Source organism: Ambystoma mexicanum, chromosome 5p (assembly GCF_040938575.1).
Source record: "Ambystoma mexicanum isolate Mex_15411 chromosome 5p, UKY_AmexF1_1, whole genome shotgun sequence".
Taxonomy (NCBI): domain Eukaryota; kingdom Metazoa; phylum Chordata; class Amphibia; order Caudata; family Ambystomatidae; genus Ambystoma; species Ambystoma mexicanum.
Genome location: NC_090930.1, coordinates 838,677,767 through 838,694,036, shown reverse-complemented (window position 1 = coordinate 838,694,036; position 16,270 = coordinate 838,677,767). Strand labels below are relative to the sequence as shown.

The 16,270-nt window shown below is 47.4% G+C and overlaps 1 protein-coding gene across 1 annotated transcript in view; it reads left to right on the top strand.

Moving 5' to 3' along the window:
* Positions 1-16,270, top strand: part of AOAH (acyloxyacyl hydrolase) — a 1,097,690-nt gene that overhangs the window by 344,264 nt on the left and 737,156 nt on the right. The window contains exon 4 of the mRNA XM_069613263.1: positions 6,822-6,921. Within this exon, the coding sequence (XP_069469364.1) occupies positions 6,822-6,921 (100 nt within the window). The remainder of the gene's footprint in view (positions 1-6,821; positions 6,922-16,270) is intronic.

Here is a 16,270-nt window from a genome sequence, read left to right as displayed (position 1 = left end):
CTGAAACATGTTACTTGTGGTCTCGTGCAGAAAGGATATGACCAATCATTTTTGGCTCGACTGCCCCGTTAGGGGTGGGGCCAAGCCTGATTTGCATTACGTCTCTCCCTTTTTCTGTAATGGCCTGGCAGATGAAGGTCTGGAGGCTTGCCCAAGTTTTGAGAATCTGGCCCACTGTCTGTTCTACTGTGAACACAAAAAGCTTTACAGGCTTAATTGATCAGAAGCTTAATTGATCATTGTAGTTTTGAACAACATTCAGGCATCAGTTTTAGAGTGTTGGCAGAGTACCATAAAACACCCAGACATGTTTTGTAAATAATGGGCACTCACTTCTTTGAAGCTGGCATCCACGTGGGGGCATCCACGTGGGGGCACGAGACCCTTTTGCTCTCCATAAAGACGTCTCTCAGACAATTCCCTACTTCAGCTGCCTCATCTACTATTGCAGTGTCTGCCTGACCAGCATGCCTCCTTGACTGCCACACAACATCTGGCACGCACCAGGACAATGCCACATTCAGGCAGCATCAAGTTACCGGATGATGGGCTCAAGATCCTGGTGGGCGGCGTTGTGAAGGAGGCAACATGTCATCTTTGTTCTGAGCAGAGCAAGATCCCTTTTCTGCAGCGCAACAAGATGCGGAAGGATATACTACTCAAGGTCAATGTGGTGACACCAACACCACAAACAGTAAGCCAGATCCAGAAGCACTGGCAGGACGTTTGGGGCTGCGTCGACACGCTGGTTGCCAAACACAACAGGAAGGGCCTAGCCACAGGAGGCCGCTCCACCCCACCACCCCTTGAGCTGCAGCCATGGGAGAAGCAGGTGCTGACAATTATTGATGTCAGTGACCTGAGGGGAATTGGAAGAGTAGAGACGGGGGCCAAAGGTGGGTCTGCTGAAAGCATGTTCTATTAAATAAGATGAAATGCACAAATATGGAGTGAGTGTGCACTCCATGCCCCCAGTGTACATATGCATACAAATACATGCAGACAACATGTATCATCCCTGAAGGACATGTGCCATGACACATGTATTGTTACTATAGATATGGTGCCCCATATCAGTGAACATGGTAATCACAAAGTAAGGGACTGTGACAAAATGCATATGCATACAATTATGTATTTGCTCTCCCCTCTTGCTTCTCCACTCTTTTCGACTGCTTACTCTCTGTTCTCTCCTCCTCTCCCCTTCTCCCTTTTCCTATCTCCTCCCCTCATCCCCTTACTTCCTTCTATGCACTTACTCTATCAGAATTGTCTCTGAACCTAGTATGATAGCAACCTCGTCTGTCTCCTACCTCCTCCCCTTGCTTGTCCCCCCCACTCCCTCCCACACTATCTGAAATGTCGTCAGGCCTAGTACGATAGTCGATTGTTTTGTTCTTCCCATCCCTTTCTGCACCCCTCTCCTTTTCTTTTTCTCCGACTCTACCAGACATTTCGTCAGGCCTAGTACGGTAGTCGCCTGTCTATTTCCTTCCCACTCTCCCCCTCCCTTCCTTATCTGTGTCTTAGCTCTTGCACTATCTAAAAGGTCGTCAGCACGAGTACGATAGTCCATTTAACATCCTTACTGTTCATGGCCTGTAGGAATGTCATTGTGTTTTTCCTTGCTCCCTCCCTTGCCTTGAAGCGCTTTGAAGCACGTTGTGTATAGGTGCTATATAAATAAACTATCATATCATATACCTCCAGTGTATGAACTATTTGCATGTGCATTAGCCACACTGGAAGAAAACCCAAATCTATATGACACACCTGGATCACCAAAGCAAAGTTACACCATTTGTAGACTCCAGGCAGAGGCATGCATGCATGGCTCAACACCGAGCTCATGTAGAGCTGTTCCCCATATGTGCCTCCTCTCGCTGTGACATGCAACCTTTCCAAATCTCAGAATCCATGATAAAGCCACCATTTTAGTGCATGCACCATGTAATGTGCACAGCAATGGGACCATACTGGAACTGCAACACAAATGAAAATGTCAACACTCACCTGCCAAAAACAATCCCGCCAAGCTTGCAGTTGTGGAAGTGCGGATAATAGACGGCTGCATGCCACTATTATGAACCCCACAGAACCCACACACCACTATGGTTTTAAATAAATGAGCAGGCTGGTTGAGATCACAGAGCTAGCATGGGAAGGGGAGCAGTGAAGGCAAAGGGTCGGCTTTCGGATATCACCAGCCTTGCCTGCAAAGACACAAGGGAGCCAAGAAGAAGCAATGCCAAATGCTAGGTGCAGACAGTGGTGGTATGAGCAGTATAAAGTGTAAGTCACGCCCGCCAGCCTGCATTCCCTGTCCACAATGAACACCTGGACACTATGACAAGAATATACTGGCCCACATACAGACCATGTACAATAGCAAAGTCCCGCCTGTCGCATGGCAACAAGCGGCCTTGGGAGTCATTCACCAAACACCCGGATGGTACGTGTGGCATTTACGCTGTGCTATTACGATCTGGGAACGCACGTGCCATTTGAAGGTGGATTTGGGGCTGGGAGAGGTGAGAGGATTTTTGCAACTCTAGGCAAAAGCCCATATTGGCACCTGGCAAACCCCATTCCCAACCCAGGGTGGAGCATGTCCGGACCATCTTGCGCAGAGTGAACAGCCCCCCCCCCCTCCCTTAAGATTCCCTCCTATAACAGAAGTATTGCATGGGCCCCAGCAGTCCCCATGGCCCCTGGCAATTCAATCTTCCGCCACATCAACCGGTGCCGCATAAACCAGTTTAAGGGTGTATCGCAAGGTTACCCCACATGGAGAAGTTGTAGAGTGGACCTCGGCAGTGTGAAATCCCTGCATGTGGAGCAGGTAAGTAGATGATTTTTACACAATGCTCCACACCCCCGTCTTTGAGGAAGTCACTAGGGTCCAGGGCTTTGGCTGTGCACTGCTCTGAGACCACAACAGGCAGGTGCCTCCAAAACGGCCATCTTGTTTTCAGAATGCCACTGCAGTAGAGTCCACAGATGGAGCCACAGAAACCAGACTGCATCATGAGATGAAATGGGAGTTACTTACCCACAGCCGTGCATGCCCTCACAAGGAGCGCAGACATATTCTGAAAATGAGCTATACATTGACCCATGGCTTCCCGTGCGAGTGTCACATGCTACCATCACACCTACAGTACAAGTAGATGCACCCAACACCACAGTTACCTCTGCACCACTTCTGCTGAAATGTCTGCGGACAGGGGTGTTGCTAGGTCTGGAAAAGACCTGGGGCTACGCTGATGTCGGAACTGTTGGGACTGGGGGCTAGCTAGCATTTTGGCTGTAGCTCCTGAGATTCTATCCTGGGCTACAACCAAAAGACCAGGGGCTATAGCCCTCTTAGCCCCCCCTAGCAACGCCTCTGTCTGCGGATGTTATCATCACAATCCTCTGATTTCACAAAAGGAGTAACCTTGTGTGGTGCTTTAGTTCTACAAAGTACAGGCTCCAGGGGATAACACGGCCATTATCATTTGTTGACAACCTCCTGTCCTTTGGAGACAAAAGGTAGATTACTATCAGCATAGGACAGGCATGAGCTGAACTCCTTGATCACCACTGAGGCAAACACACTGCAGCAAGCGCGCCAGGTATTGCTCCAGCAACCACAGGCTATACTGGGATTTTCAGTTAGCAACTGGCACCCTGGACTGAATAAACCTGTTTTCATTTTCTTGTATTGTTTCTGAGCATATAAGTGGGAGCATTTAAGTATATTTTCTTCCACTTTTGCTTACAGTCCGGATGTTCTTCTCTCCGGACGTTTAATTGAGCACATTCTTTGTAAAACATGTATGGGCTTGGACATTCTAGCCTTAGTAAAAGGAGGGCCAGTCTCTTTTCTGTCCCCTCACCCTAGATAGGCGGCTCATAACCTGCGTCTAGGGACATTCCACTCTTAGTTATGGTTGGAGTGCCATTGAAGCTATTTGTAAGCAATGTATGACTGATAGAAGTAAGCATCATGGACCTGTCCTTTGTCTGCGTCTAGTAGTTGCCGTCTTGTACAGTGTCCGGCTATCCTCGTGTGTGTAAATGAATGCTCCAACAACACCTTTGTATACATTAGTCTCTGAGCTAGGGGTTGCTTTATACGGGCCCGTGTGGCCCAAGCAGTGCCAATAATAAGTGTGCTCGGGCACAAGGGACCGGGCAAGATAACCACACACCATGCAAGGTACCCATTCGTCGCCAGTTCAGAGAACGAGCAAAAGGCCGGACCATGGAGTGCATTGTTACAGTGTAACAACTAGGCCCATGCAGCCACCGTAGTGTGCGCAGCATTATTCTCCTATTTGGTCATTTGATCTGGGTTCCACCAATAATGTTGCGCCCCATGTGATGTCACCTCTGAAGCGATGTAGGGTCCCTTTGCCAGGAGCAAGTGCCACAGTCGTCCGCCACAGGCAGAGTATGCTAGAACGACATACCTTCACCTGAATTTGTTTCTGCCTAAAATAAAATTGGGCAGCTATTCTTTTCCCAGATCCCTTTGCACCACTTGCAGGTCCTTTAAAATGCAGCCTGTTGAAAAGAAGTGGGACTGCAGCATGCACTCTGCATGGCATTTGGGAGAAACGTTCACCCGGATGCAGTCCTGTTTTTTCTTTTCCTTCCGGGAGGTTTAGATTAGCTTTTTCCTCTAGGAATCTAGAACGACAAGTTCCAAAATGCAAATAAAAAGGCTGGCCTGGATAGGCATCTTCAGAATGACACTGGGCGTGTCTCTCACGCTGCATATTTAATTTGCACACATTTTTCCGGGTAGCCTTCCAGTCGAAATGGCTGCACTACAAGCAGCAGCAAACATGAGATATTCCATGAACATCGGATGTGCATAGTTTTGATTCTGGGAACGTTTCGCTTAGGAGAGACCACATCTGTGATTGTGTAAAAGTGCTTGAGACAGGCACATCCCAATGAAAGCCGCTCTCAGAGCGCAGTGCTGCTGGTGCATTAAAAGCTTTGCATTTGGGCATGTTGTTCAGTATCAAGCACCTACTGGCCACCCAGCTTTCCCTGAAGGGCACCACAGTTCGGGCGGTGGGTAATTGGGGTCCAAGGACTTCATTTGAGCTCAGTGTGGGAAGTCCAGGGTTTGTGATCTTTCGGTGGGCGGCAGTGGGCATGTTCACTTGTTATGCTATTGGACCTTACAAAGCACGTTCTTCATGTCCTGTTGGTGCTTTGGATTGGTTTGGTGATGGTTGGGGTGTAGATGTCTACACTTCTCTGAGTTGGGGGATGTGGTGTTCGTCACACCGGCCTGGCGAACCCTGGCCTAGGTTCGTTTGGCATCAAACATGATTTTGAGTGGTCACCCGTTCAGATGTATGCATTAGCATAGATATGCAACCATGTCCGGAGTGAAAATTCACTACTGCCAAGTGGCCACTGGGAAACGTTCCTAATTCCCCTCTCCTCGCCGCTTCCAGTGTAGAGGGCTGCCAAAGAAACGCGACTCTCTTTAAATTTAGATTCCCTGACAACGCTGCTGCTCCTTCCCACACTGATAGTGGATGTGCTAAACATATTTTCAGTCTAGAACCCCATTTCTGATTGTAAGTCAGCAGATATGTAGACTATTATGTTGTGCATTATGTTTTAAGAGTCCAGTGGGCTTTATCCACCTGGCCATCCATTCATCCAATTACCAACCACCCATCCATCCACCCACACACCCACCGATCCATCCATCATCCACCCACCCACCCATCCATCCATTCACCCGCACACCCACCGATCCATCCTTCATACACCCACCCACCCATCCATCACCCATCCACCCATCCATCCATTATCCATATCCACCCATCCACCCACCCATCCATCCATTCATTTATCCACCCAACAATCCATCCACCCATCCATCGACCCACCCATCCATCATCCAACCACCCACCATCCATCCATGTATGTATCCATCCATCCACCCATCACCCATCCATCCATCCATCCATCCATCTATCCATCCATGCATCTATCATCTATCCATTCATCATCCACTCACCCATCCATCATCCACTCACCCATCCATCCATCCATCTACCCATCCATCATCCAGCCATCCATGTATCCATCCATCCATGCATCTATCATCCATCCATCCATCCATCCATCTATCCACTCACCCATCCATCATCCACCCACCCGTCCATCCATCCATCCACCCACACACCCACCCACTCATCCATCACCCATCCACCCATCCATCCATTATCCATATCCACCCATCCACCCACCCATCCATCATCCATCCATTCATTTATCCACCCAGCAATCCATCCACCCATCCATCCACCCACCCATCCATCATCCAACCACCCACCATCCATCCATGTATGTATCCATCCATCCACCCATCACCCATCCATCCAGCCATCCATCTATCCATCCATCCATGCATCTATCATCTATCCATTCATCATCCACTCACCCATCCATCATCCACTCACCCATCCATCCATCCATCTACCCATCCATCATCCAGCCATCCATGTATCCATCCATCCATGCATCTATCATCCATCCATCCACTCACCCATCCATCATCCACTCACCCATCCATCCATCGATCCACCCATGCATCATCCAACCATCCATGTATCCATCCATCCATGAATCTATCATCCATCCATCCGTCTATCCAATCACCCATCCATCATCCATCCACCCATCCGTTCTTACTCTATTTCAGCAGTTATATCAACACGAGAAGTTTATTTGCCACCTGGGATGTTGATACGTTTTATATTCGAATGTATAGTACATTTATGGTTTATGTTTCCCTGCAGGCTGAGCAAGAAAATGAATCCTGATGTCGTGTGCAGCGCTGTCAACATGTGCCATCAGGAGCCGGGCATGCCCACTTGCCACATCTACGAGCCCTCACAGGTCAGCTTCTTTGTGCAGTCTGCGGATAACCTTATGGGGACATTTCACTGATATAAACTGCAAGCATCCAAATAAAGTAGGCCTGAGCATTTTGTTTAGTTTAGAAGTGGAGTGTGCATTCTGCTAGAGAGACAGGCTCTACTCATATTTCCTCAGATAAAAACAGTGGTGATGCAAAGTGACAAAAGAAATGAAATCAGAGGACTAAATGCTAGCATGCCCGATGCTCGGGTGGTGGCCGACCTTTCAGCTCTGTATAATCCCGCTGCCACTGGTGCTATAAACCCATCTTTGGTTCTTTCAAGCTACCCGAATGTACTAACCCAGCTAGTATTCAACACGGCTGGGATAGTCAGAGCAATTAATAGTTCAATCTGAGGGAAAAGCCCTGGTCCTGATTATTGTCTGGTCGACATTTATAAAATGTTTCATCAAGTTTTGGGGTGAACTGTTACTGATTCTTCTTAATGCAACAAGTACAGTGCTTTAAGTGGGCCAGGGCCAGCCGGTGCCAGGCCCCGACAGTCTCTAAAAAGTGGGGCAGAGCCGGGCCCCCCGGTCCACCACAACATTAGCAGGACACATTTTTCCGCTGAGTGACCCCTTGCGCGAGGGTTAGCCAGAGGGAGTTACTGTCCCTTTGTTTCCCCACCGCCTCGCCAGGTCGCCAAGGCGTCTTTAACCCTCGGCGAACCTGGGGATTCCTTGACATATTTCGAGGTTTATAAAAGATGGCTTGAAAAGTACACAATTCAAGCCATCTTTTATTAAGCTTTGCCGACGGACAAAGAGGCCTCGGGCTTTGTCCGTCGTCAAAGCTTTATAAAAGATGGATTGAATTGTGTACTTTTCAAGCCATCTTTTATAAACATAGAAATGTTTTTAAAAGATGGCTTGAAAAGTATGCAAACCGTAAGGTATGCACACAAATATATATAAGTGTTATATATTTGTGTGCGTATCTTACTATGGTTTGTGTACTTTTCAAGCCATCTTGAAGTACACAAACCATAGTAAGACACGCTAATAAATATATAAATGTAAGCATTTATTTATTTATGTGAGTATCTTAGTATGGTGTGTGTACTTTTCAAGCCATCTTTTCTAAACACAGAAATATATTATTTCTATGTTTATAAAAAATGTCTTGCATTGTACAGAAACAATAGTAAGGTACGCACATAAATATATAACATTTATATATATATTTGTGTGCATACCTTACGGTTTGCCTACTTTTTTAGGCCACACCAATTCCACAAGCCACGCCCCCATATGAGCCCCCCTCCTCGCTTTCTTACCCCACTTAAAGCCCTGAATAAGTATATTGCAGCCCTATGCCCAAATATGGACCACTTCTTGTCTCAGCATGTCTGAAAACACAGGTGAACAGTTAAAGAGCAAGCCTGATGAAAACATCAGTATGTTGGTCATGTGCTAGCCCCATCTATTTCCATTATAGATCTGCCCACCCCAACCCCTAACCCCCACCTTACTGGCATGCCACTGGTTTCTCAGTGTCCAAGTCTTCTGTGTTAGTTTACCACTTTTTGGAGTGCATTGTATATGTTTGAAAGAGGTCCTATTTTATCACATGGTGTCAAGCATCCTTTGTTGTATTTCTCTTTTTAGAGTGTCATAGCTTCCTATCAAGTGTTTTCAAGTTTCCTCCGACTGGGGCATCCTATGCAAAATATAATGTCCCCACTATTTGCAAATGAACAAGCCTGATTTAAACTGTGCATTTCTTTAACGAATACTATCTCTGTAAAATTTGCATTTATTTGTAATATAAATGTAGTAATGCCCCCACCTTAGGCCCAAAGTCTAGCCAGGCCCTAGCAAAGCGAGCTTCTCAGCCCTGCACACGCCCTAAGTGGGGGTGATTGCGATTCACAACCTGGGGGTTTGTCCGGGGTGCAAACATTTGTATTTTCTTTTCCAACATTGCATGTGTAAAATAGAATTCCATTGTATGTCAATTGCGATCTTCAAGTTGTGCGTTGGCACCTTGTGTTACACCTGCAAATGGTGCAGCAATGTTGGTTCAGATAAAGTGCAAGCTGACCTCCTGGGCCACAGCAATCATGACCTTTCCTAGGTGAGTAATTACTGATGAAACCGCTCAGCATTACGTGAAGGGCCATGTACAAAGAAATGAACATACATGGTCTTGCACATGTGGAAAGATTGCAAGTTTCAACCCTATGAGCAAGGCATAAAAAATCACTTGCTACTTCTACACATATACAAAGCACATCCTTTCTTACTTGCAAAGAGTCAATTATCACTAGCCAATAGCTAGTAGCAAGTCAACACTTTGATCCCTGGTCTTGCCAAAATTTATGTCAGCGGGAATTTTAGACAGATGCTGATCAGCAACAAAGTCCACCTTTCATTGTTGTGGTCATAACAACTGCATCACCACCTCCTCCACCTTCTCCCTGATGTCAACTCCCGGGTGGCTTATGCCATCAAAGCCTTGCATGCACGAAGTGGACTCGTGCTGAAGAGGATCAGCTATGCATCTGGACCCTTCTCGGCTAGCAGGGAAAGGGATTGTTACCCAGTGTGTGATCACAGCTATTTTGTCAATGTTCTGTCTACTGGTCCACATGTCCGTGGTGAAGGAGTTTTTCGGGCCATCAGACTGGTCCAGTGCCACCCTCCCAGCGAAAAAAACCATGTCATACAACTCTGGTACAGCCTTGTGTGAAAAGTAACATTTAATGAGAACTTCCAAACGGTGATCAACTCAATTTATGAAATGACTTTCAAAGGATTTTTCAACAAAAGAGTAAGGCAAAAGGTTCATAGGCAACACTTTCCCTCCAGTAGGATGTCCCGCGCACTGCTGATTGAACGAGGCACATACCACGCTTTGCAGCTGCTTCCAAATAAAGTAAGAACTCCTCCCTCCACCAGTGTATCTCGTGGACTGCTGACTGCACCAGGCACTTTGTGCATGTCACCATGTCACCACATTGCTGCCAGAGAACAAGCATACTCTGTCATGTGACCTGTGACTTTTTGTCGTTCACACACAAACACTGCCATCCCAGAGACTTGCCACTTAGGGAGTAGCATCACTGGAGGAAGCTGAGTTTGGGCTCAGTGTATGGAACAATGTTTACACAGCAGCAACATTTTCTGGAGAACCAATACAGGCTGGTGGTGGTACAGTGATTGGCTTCGGGGGGGCCAGGGGGAGGTGGCTGCAGTCGATATCTTATGTGTTCATCCCAATCCTGTGCATGGTGCTGAATTATGTTCCTCACTTTGTATTTTCGAGGTGGGATAAGACATCGCCTACTGTGCTCACCTAACTGCAAATATGGAGGTGTGTGTGTTTGTTGTGGTTGTGTTGTTTGTGCTCTGGATACCTGTAGTCAGTTCACAGATCTTCCTATGCTCAAATGTGAGGGTAGAGGGCTGCTAGAGATGCGGTCGGTTCAGCTGCGCACCAATGTGCATCCCTGGAGGTGGATGTGGCACTGTATTCCTCAACATCACAGCATTGGGGAAGAACATGAATGGCCAGACGACAGATCTCAAAGTATGATTACCACCAGTCACGAATGGTTAGACATGATATTGGTCCATGCCATCAAGGGTAACAATATACCTCAGGAGGGGATAGCCCTAGAGAAATAGGATGAGAGGGACGCCTTTATATACACTGCAGACTGTGACCAATCAAATTTGCTGAGTATCACACTACGGGCGGAAGAGTCTAGAGTTCTAATTAACGCAGGGAAAAACCTATGGGAATACAAAGAGTCAACAACAAAAACCAAAGGTCTAGGAGAAGACATGAAACTGAAGATCTACAAAAGTGGCCTGTAGATCTTGCAAGATTTTGGGGAAACCTGAGAACAGCTGGCTGACAATTCAGTGTGGATAGACTACGGAAGAGGGACTTTGTCTTGTGGGAACTGGAGGCTGCAAGCTCAACCCTCCACCAGCAACCCCAGGAGCACAGGAGGAACCACCAACCCATGGCAAGAGTGAGTGAAATATATTCCCTGCCTGACAAGTGCCCTGATAAGGGTGTGAGGAAATACCTATTGACTGTATGGCAGAACGAAGGTCTGGAAACAGAACTACAAAACATATGTTCTGGAGGTACACCTGTGAAAAGTCCAGAGGTCTTGGAAAGAGAGGTGTAGAGCCTACAGTCTGGGATGAGGCATGTGGATCTCCAGAGGTCTAGGAAGAGACATACGCTAGAATCAAGAGCCCAAGGTCTGAGTGAGGACGAGTGATTGCTACGGACAAATCAGATCTGGGGAGAGGCCTGCTGTATATGCTGCATCCAAGGTCTGAGCAGGACCGAGCAATGTGAAAAGGCATGAGAAGAGAGCTCAAAACCTGAAGAGGAGGATCAGCCCAGCAAGAGTCTGCAAAAGGAAAGCAGTGAGTCCTGAGTGAAGGCTAGTCTGTGAGTACTGGATATCGAAACTGGCCCAAAGAAAATCTATTTAGTATAAGGAAGGACTTTATAATAATTTGATATTTATATAGCGCTTTGATACAAAGTACTTTACATAGCACATATTTACATACATTGTTGTTATTATTAACCAACAAAATTGGTACTCACTTTATCGACCTTGGAAGATGAAAGACTTAGTTGACCTTCCCAGGATTTGTACCTGCGACGTGCAGATCAAACACAGATCACAGCAACAAGCACTTAACCCACCGAGCGATCTTACCAGCAGTAAGAAAACATTACCATTCATGCCCAGAGCACACTCAACTCAAGGTACTGGGGCTACTCTAGCTTTCATTGCAAATGTACCATTAGATGCTATTTGCAAGGCATCTACTTGGAGTTCAATTCACACCTTCACACAGCATTACTGCTTAGATGCACATACAAGAAATTATTCACAGGTGGGCCAAGCGGTGTTAAGACATCTTTTTGCTGCTGTACCTTCTAACAACCTTCTCCAGGTACTCTTTGCAGGTCTATGCAAAGCATGTGATTCTAAGCAGATCCACAAGTCTCAGAAGATAAATATTACATACCTGTAATCATCTTTCTGATGCTTGCATCTGTTTAAATTCACATGTGCCCATCCTTCCTCCATTCTTGGAGTTGAAGGCACATAGACAACTTACACCTTTCTTTACCTTCCTGTACTCACGCATATACTTCATGCTCCCTCCTATCACAAACAAAACAGGCCCTCGGCATGCGTGCGAGGAATCATGGGTACAGTACACGTCACACTAGGGATAGCATTACAAACACGCCCTAATGACATCCATTTTTGATTTTCGAAAACAAGCCATGCAATATTCTGCACCTCGCACTAGATTTCAGCCGTTACTATATAAGGATAGGTTTTTAGACTATTATTTTGGCCAAGCATTTGAACCTCTTCTGATATGATATGATATGATAGGTTATTTAATACGCGCTTAATACCCAGAGGTTTCTAAGCACGGACCCGGGGATCGAACCTGTGTTGCTCTGTGTCGTCCTGCTTCCAAGGCAATCACATTGCCGCCGAGCTATCCTCCCTTCTCTTTTAGAGTAGGGTAGCCAGAAGAATATGGTCCTATGAAGAGTAAGATTATTTTTCTGTTAGCCATTCTTTGTTTTCTGTCGCATTACACTAGCCGGCTCATATAGAGGATAGTACTTGTCAAGACTCGGGACCATACCTTGGTGGGGAGAACTAATATAGTTTGATTCACCTCTTTAAGTTGCCGTGACCCTCACTTCGTTTTGAATGTAGAATGTCTGAGTTGCATTCCTAGAACTGGTAGGCCAAAGGGATGTAGAGATTTAGTACAAAAGGTGAACAATCTTATTGTGTCTTGTGTCTCTTTGGCAAGTCCTACCACACTCCAGCACACTAATGATTTGCACTTCCAAATCTTTCAGAATGTGATTGAAAGACACTGAACAAAGGAGGAGAAGTACTATTGTATTTCCCTTTCATCTCTGTATCAGTGGTTTTCAAAATCATGTGCTGCTACGGCATGAACTCGAATGGTCAATAAATTGCATCCAGCTCCCCAGGCTCACTGGGAGTGACTGCTGGAGACCAAGAGCTTCCTGTACCTGGCTCCTCTACACTTTTTAGTGTTTCTCGTGGCACATCATGCACCCTTCATTGTGTAACTTGTACTGAAGCAGCCTTTATGAAGAATTTTCTGGCAGTATGGCCAGCTCTTGTCACTCTTCTCTCCATCACCTTTCATATGATCCACTTACCAGTGACTACACAGGCACCTCTGGCACCACCATGATAAACCGCCACATCTTAACCCCTTGACCTCCTCATCTGTTCATCTTTTCGCCTCTTTGCTTTACCTATTCTTGCCTCCTTCACAGATTTTCATCTTTTCCTCTCATTCCACAGACCACGGACCATTTCATCCATAGTCGGGTTACAATACGCCAACATCTGGACACGGCTCTGTGGAGGCTACCATGGCGGCAATGTGTGCAGTACCAAAGACACATAACAGCCACTGTCTGCGCTCCCTAAAAGGAATTCGAAGATGTTTTTATTTGCAATGTTTCACTCAGCAAGTAATCTGTCGAACCACAAAAATATGATCTATTTAGTTACAGGCACTCCTTATTACTACAATTATAAGCCTTTTTTTCTGCAGCCAACAAGTATTTTGTCTCATCACAAAAAGATGGCACTCTGGTTTACAGCCACTACATATAAACTCCTCCTGCTTAAGAAGAATTATATAATCTTTGCATTACGTTAACACAAAACAGTTGGTTCTCACAGTGACAGCCACTGAATGCCATTTCCTGCCCAAAGTAATCATAAAATTGTTTATCCCCACCTTCACAAGAATCAAGTATGTTGTCTGGCAGAAAAAGATGCTGTACTTACTTAGCCACTGAATGTCACCTCCTCCTGTCTCTAAAACATTCTAAGACTTTGGCCCTCATTACGACCCCGGCGGTAAGTAATGGACATTACCAGCATGGCGCAACTAACGTGTCCGTGATGGTCTTGAACCGTTAAAAGCGGTAAATTACGACCTCTCGGGCACGAGCATTGCGCCATGCCGGTAATGTAATCTGCGCCATGCCGGTAACGTCCCAAAAACGTCAGCTACCGGCATCGCATGACGTGCAAACTGCACCACCGCCACCCTACCCACCGATATTAGCGACTACCGCAAATAGCGGTGACCGCTATTAGCGGTGACCGTAAAGAAGCGGATCCAGAACTTACGCCATCGCACCGGAACGGGAAAGAGCACGGCGGCCATCTTTAAAAACACAATCCATTGCAATCCTCCACAACCAGTTTACATCTGACCCCGAGACCTGGCACAAAATTTCACCCACATCCACGCATCCCCACAATGCCAAAAGTTGTAAAAAAATCCTGCGATCGGCAGCGGCAGGAGCGCTTCAGTGGGGAAGAGCTAACAATGTTGGCGGAAACGCTCCAGGAAAACGCGGACACCGTATTCTCCACCGAAATGACCAGACCGGCAATAGGACGGAAAAAGGCCATATGGGAACTAGTTGCACAACGGGTCAGTGCCGTAGGAACAACACCCCGTAAAAGGTGGGACGACCTCCGGCTCCGTGTAAGGAGCATACTTTTGGCCAACCGAAAGATGGGCATGGCAACTGGCGGAGGTGCACACTCTCCAATTAAAATGAAGCCGTGGGAGGAGATATGTGCCACAACGATTGGCATCGAGAGCATCGAGGTAGTCGGTGGAATGGAGAGAGGAGCCCCGACATCAGGTGACACAGGTAGGTGCCTCAAATTAAGCCATGCTAAACTCCCTGAAGTCCACTTACATGGGAATCACAATGTTGCCCAATAGGGTTAACGCAACACATCAGCAGAAGACTGCCAACAGGCATCATTGACCTACACCCTGTACACATGCAGTATGCACACTCCACAGTAGGCATCCACATTCCTGCATGCTCAACCCACCCAAAAGGGAGACAACCTGTATGTCACTGCCTCCAAAGTGCACCATCTATTCATCAAATTCATGGCAGTCATCACAATGCCTGCTCAATGTCCGCAGACCCATCAATAACACTTTCCCTCCTTTGCTCCACCACAGGCTCCCATTCGGACCCCGGCGAGGATGAGACTGGCACCACACCTGCCAAGAAGCCCAGGCCAGAGGCAACACTACACCAACCCTCCACCTCTGCTGGACCCAAAAAAAACCCACAGCAGCCAAAATTGACTGCCACGACACAGCCCAGGGCAGCGATGATCCCCAAGGCAAGCAGCATGGTACCACCAGCAACAGACATGCAACAACTGGTGGCCACTGATGGGAATGTGTCTGCAGGAAGCAGTACAATTGGGGAGACTGCTGCCATTGCAGCCTTCTCTGACAGTGATGTGGGGAACGATGAGGATGACACAGAATGTCCCCCCACTGCCCACCCTCATTCCCCCCACCTGTCCCCATGTAGCCTGCACGCTGATAACACACAGGGGCTATCCCCTGATAACTCCTGGCCAGCCACTCCCTGCCCAGTGGGAGGTGTGGAGGAGGGGAGTAGCCCAATGACCCCGCCAATTGCATCATTCAATGCCCCAAAATACCAACAGTCGCTGGACCAAATAGTGACAAGGCAACACCAACTGTCCTCACTCCTCACGCAGCATGTTGCCGATTGTGGAGGTGCCAGTGCTGAAATGCAAAGATGTGCCGAGACTGTGAAGGCAGCCATCCAATCCTCCAGCAAGGACACCTGTGCTGAACTTGCCGCGGTGCGGCACATGCTCTCTGAGCCCATACAGACAATGAGGGACATGCGTCCTAGCGAGCAGCCGAGTACCTCCTCCGCTGCCAGTTCTGCCCCAAGCAGCCCCGTCCACAGGTCGGCTAGGAACCTGCGGAGTACAGGCAGGCGTGCCCCGGGGGCCGGCCGAGGGGGCTGCCAGTAGAGGTCACCCAGTGGATCAATTCCACATTAGGCACTTCGACACAGGGATCCACGCACTTTTGCGGGGAGTTGAGGGGGTAGGGGGGAGTGGGTGTGTTGGGGAGTTGAGGGGGGAGGGGGGAGTGGGTGTGTTGGGGAGTTGAGGGGTCAGGGGGGAGTGGGTGTGTTGGGGAGTTGAAGGGGGAGGGGGGAGTGAGTGTGTTGGAGAGTTGAGGGGGGAGGGGGGAGTGGGTGTGTTAATTGAATTCACATTTACAATACAATTTTTTCTTGATCACAAGTCACATGTGTGGACATTGCTCATTGCGTATGTTTGATTTATTGGTGAACAGTCCACAGTGTCCATATACCAGTCACACACAGTGCTCCAATTGCCATCTCCATGTGACACCCCCCATCCGTGTGTGCTAGAAACATTGGTTG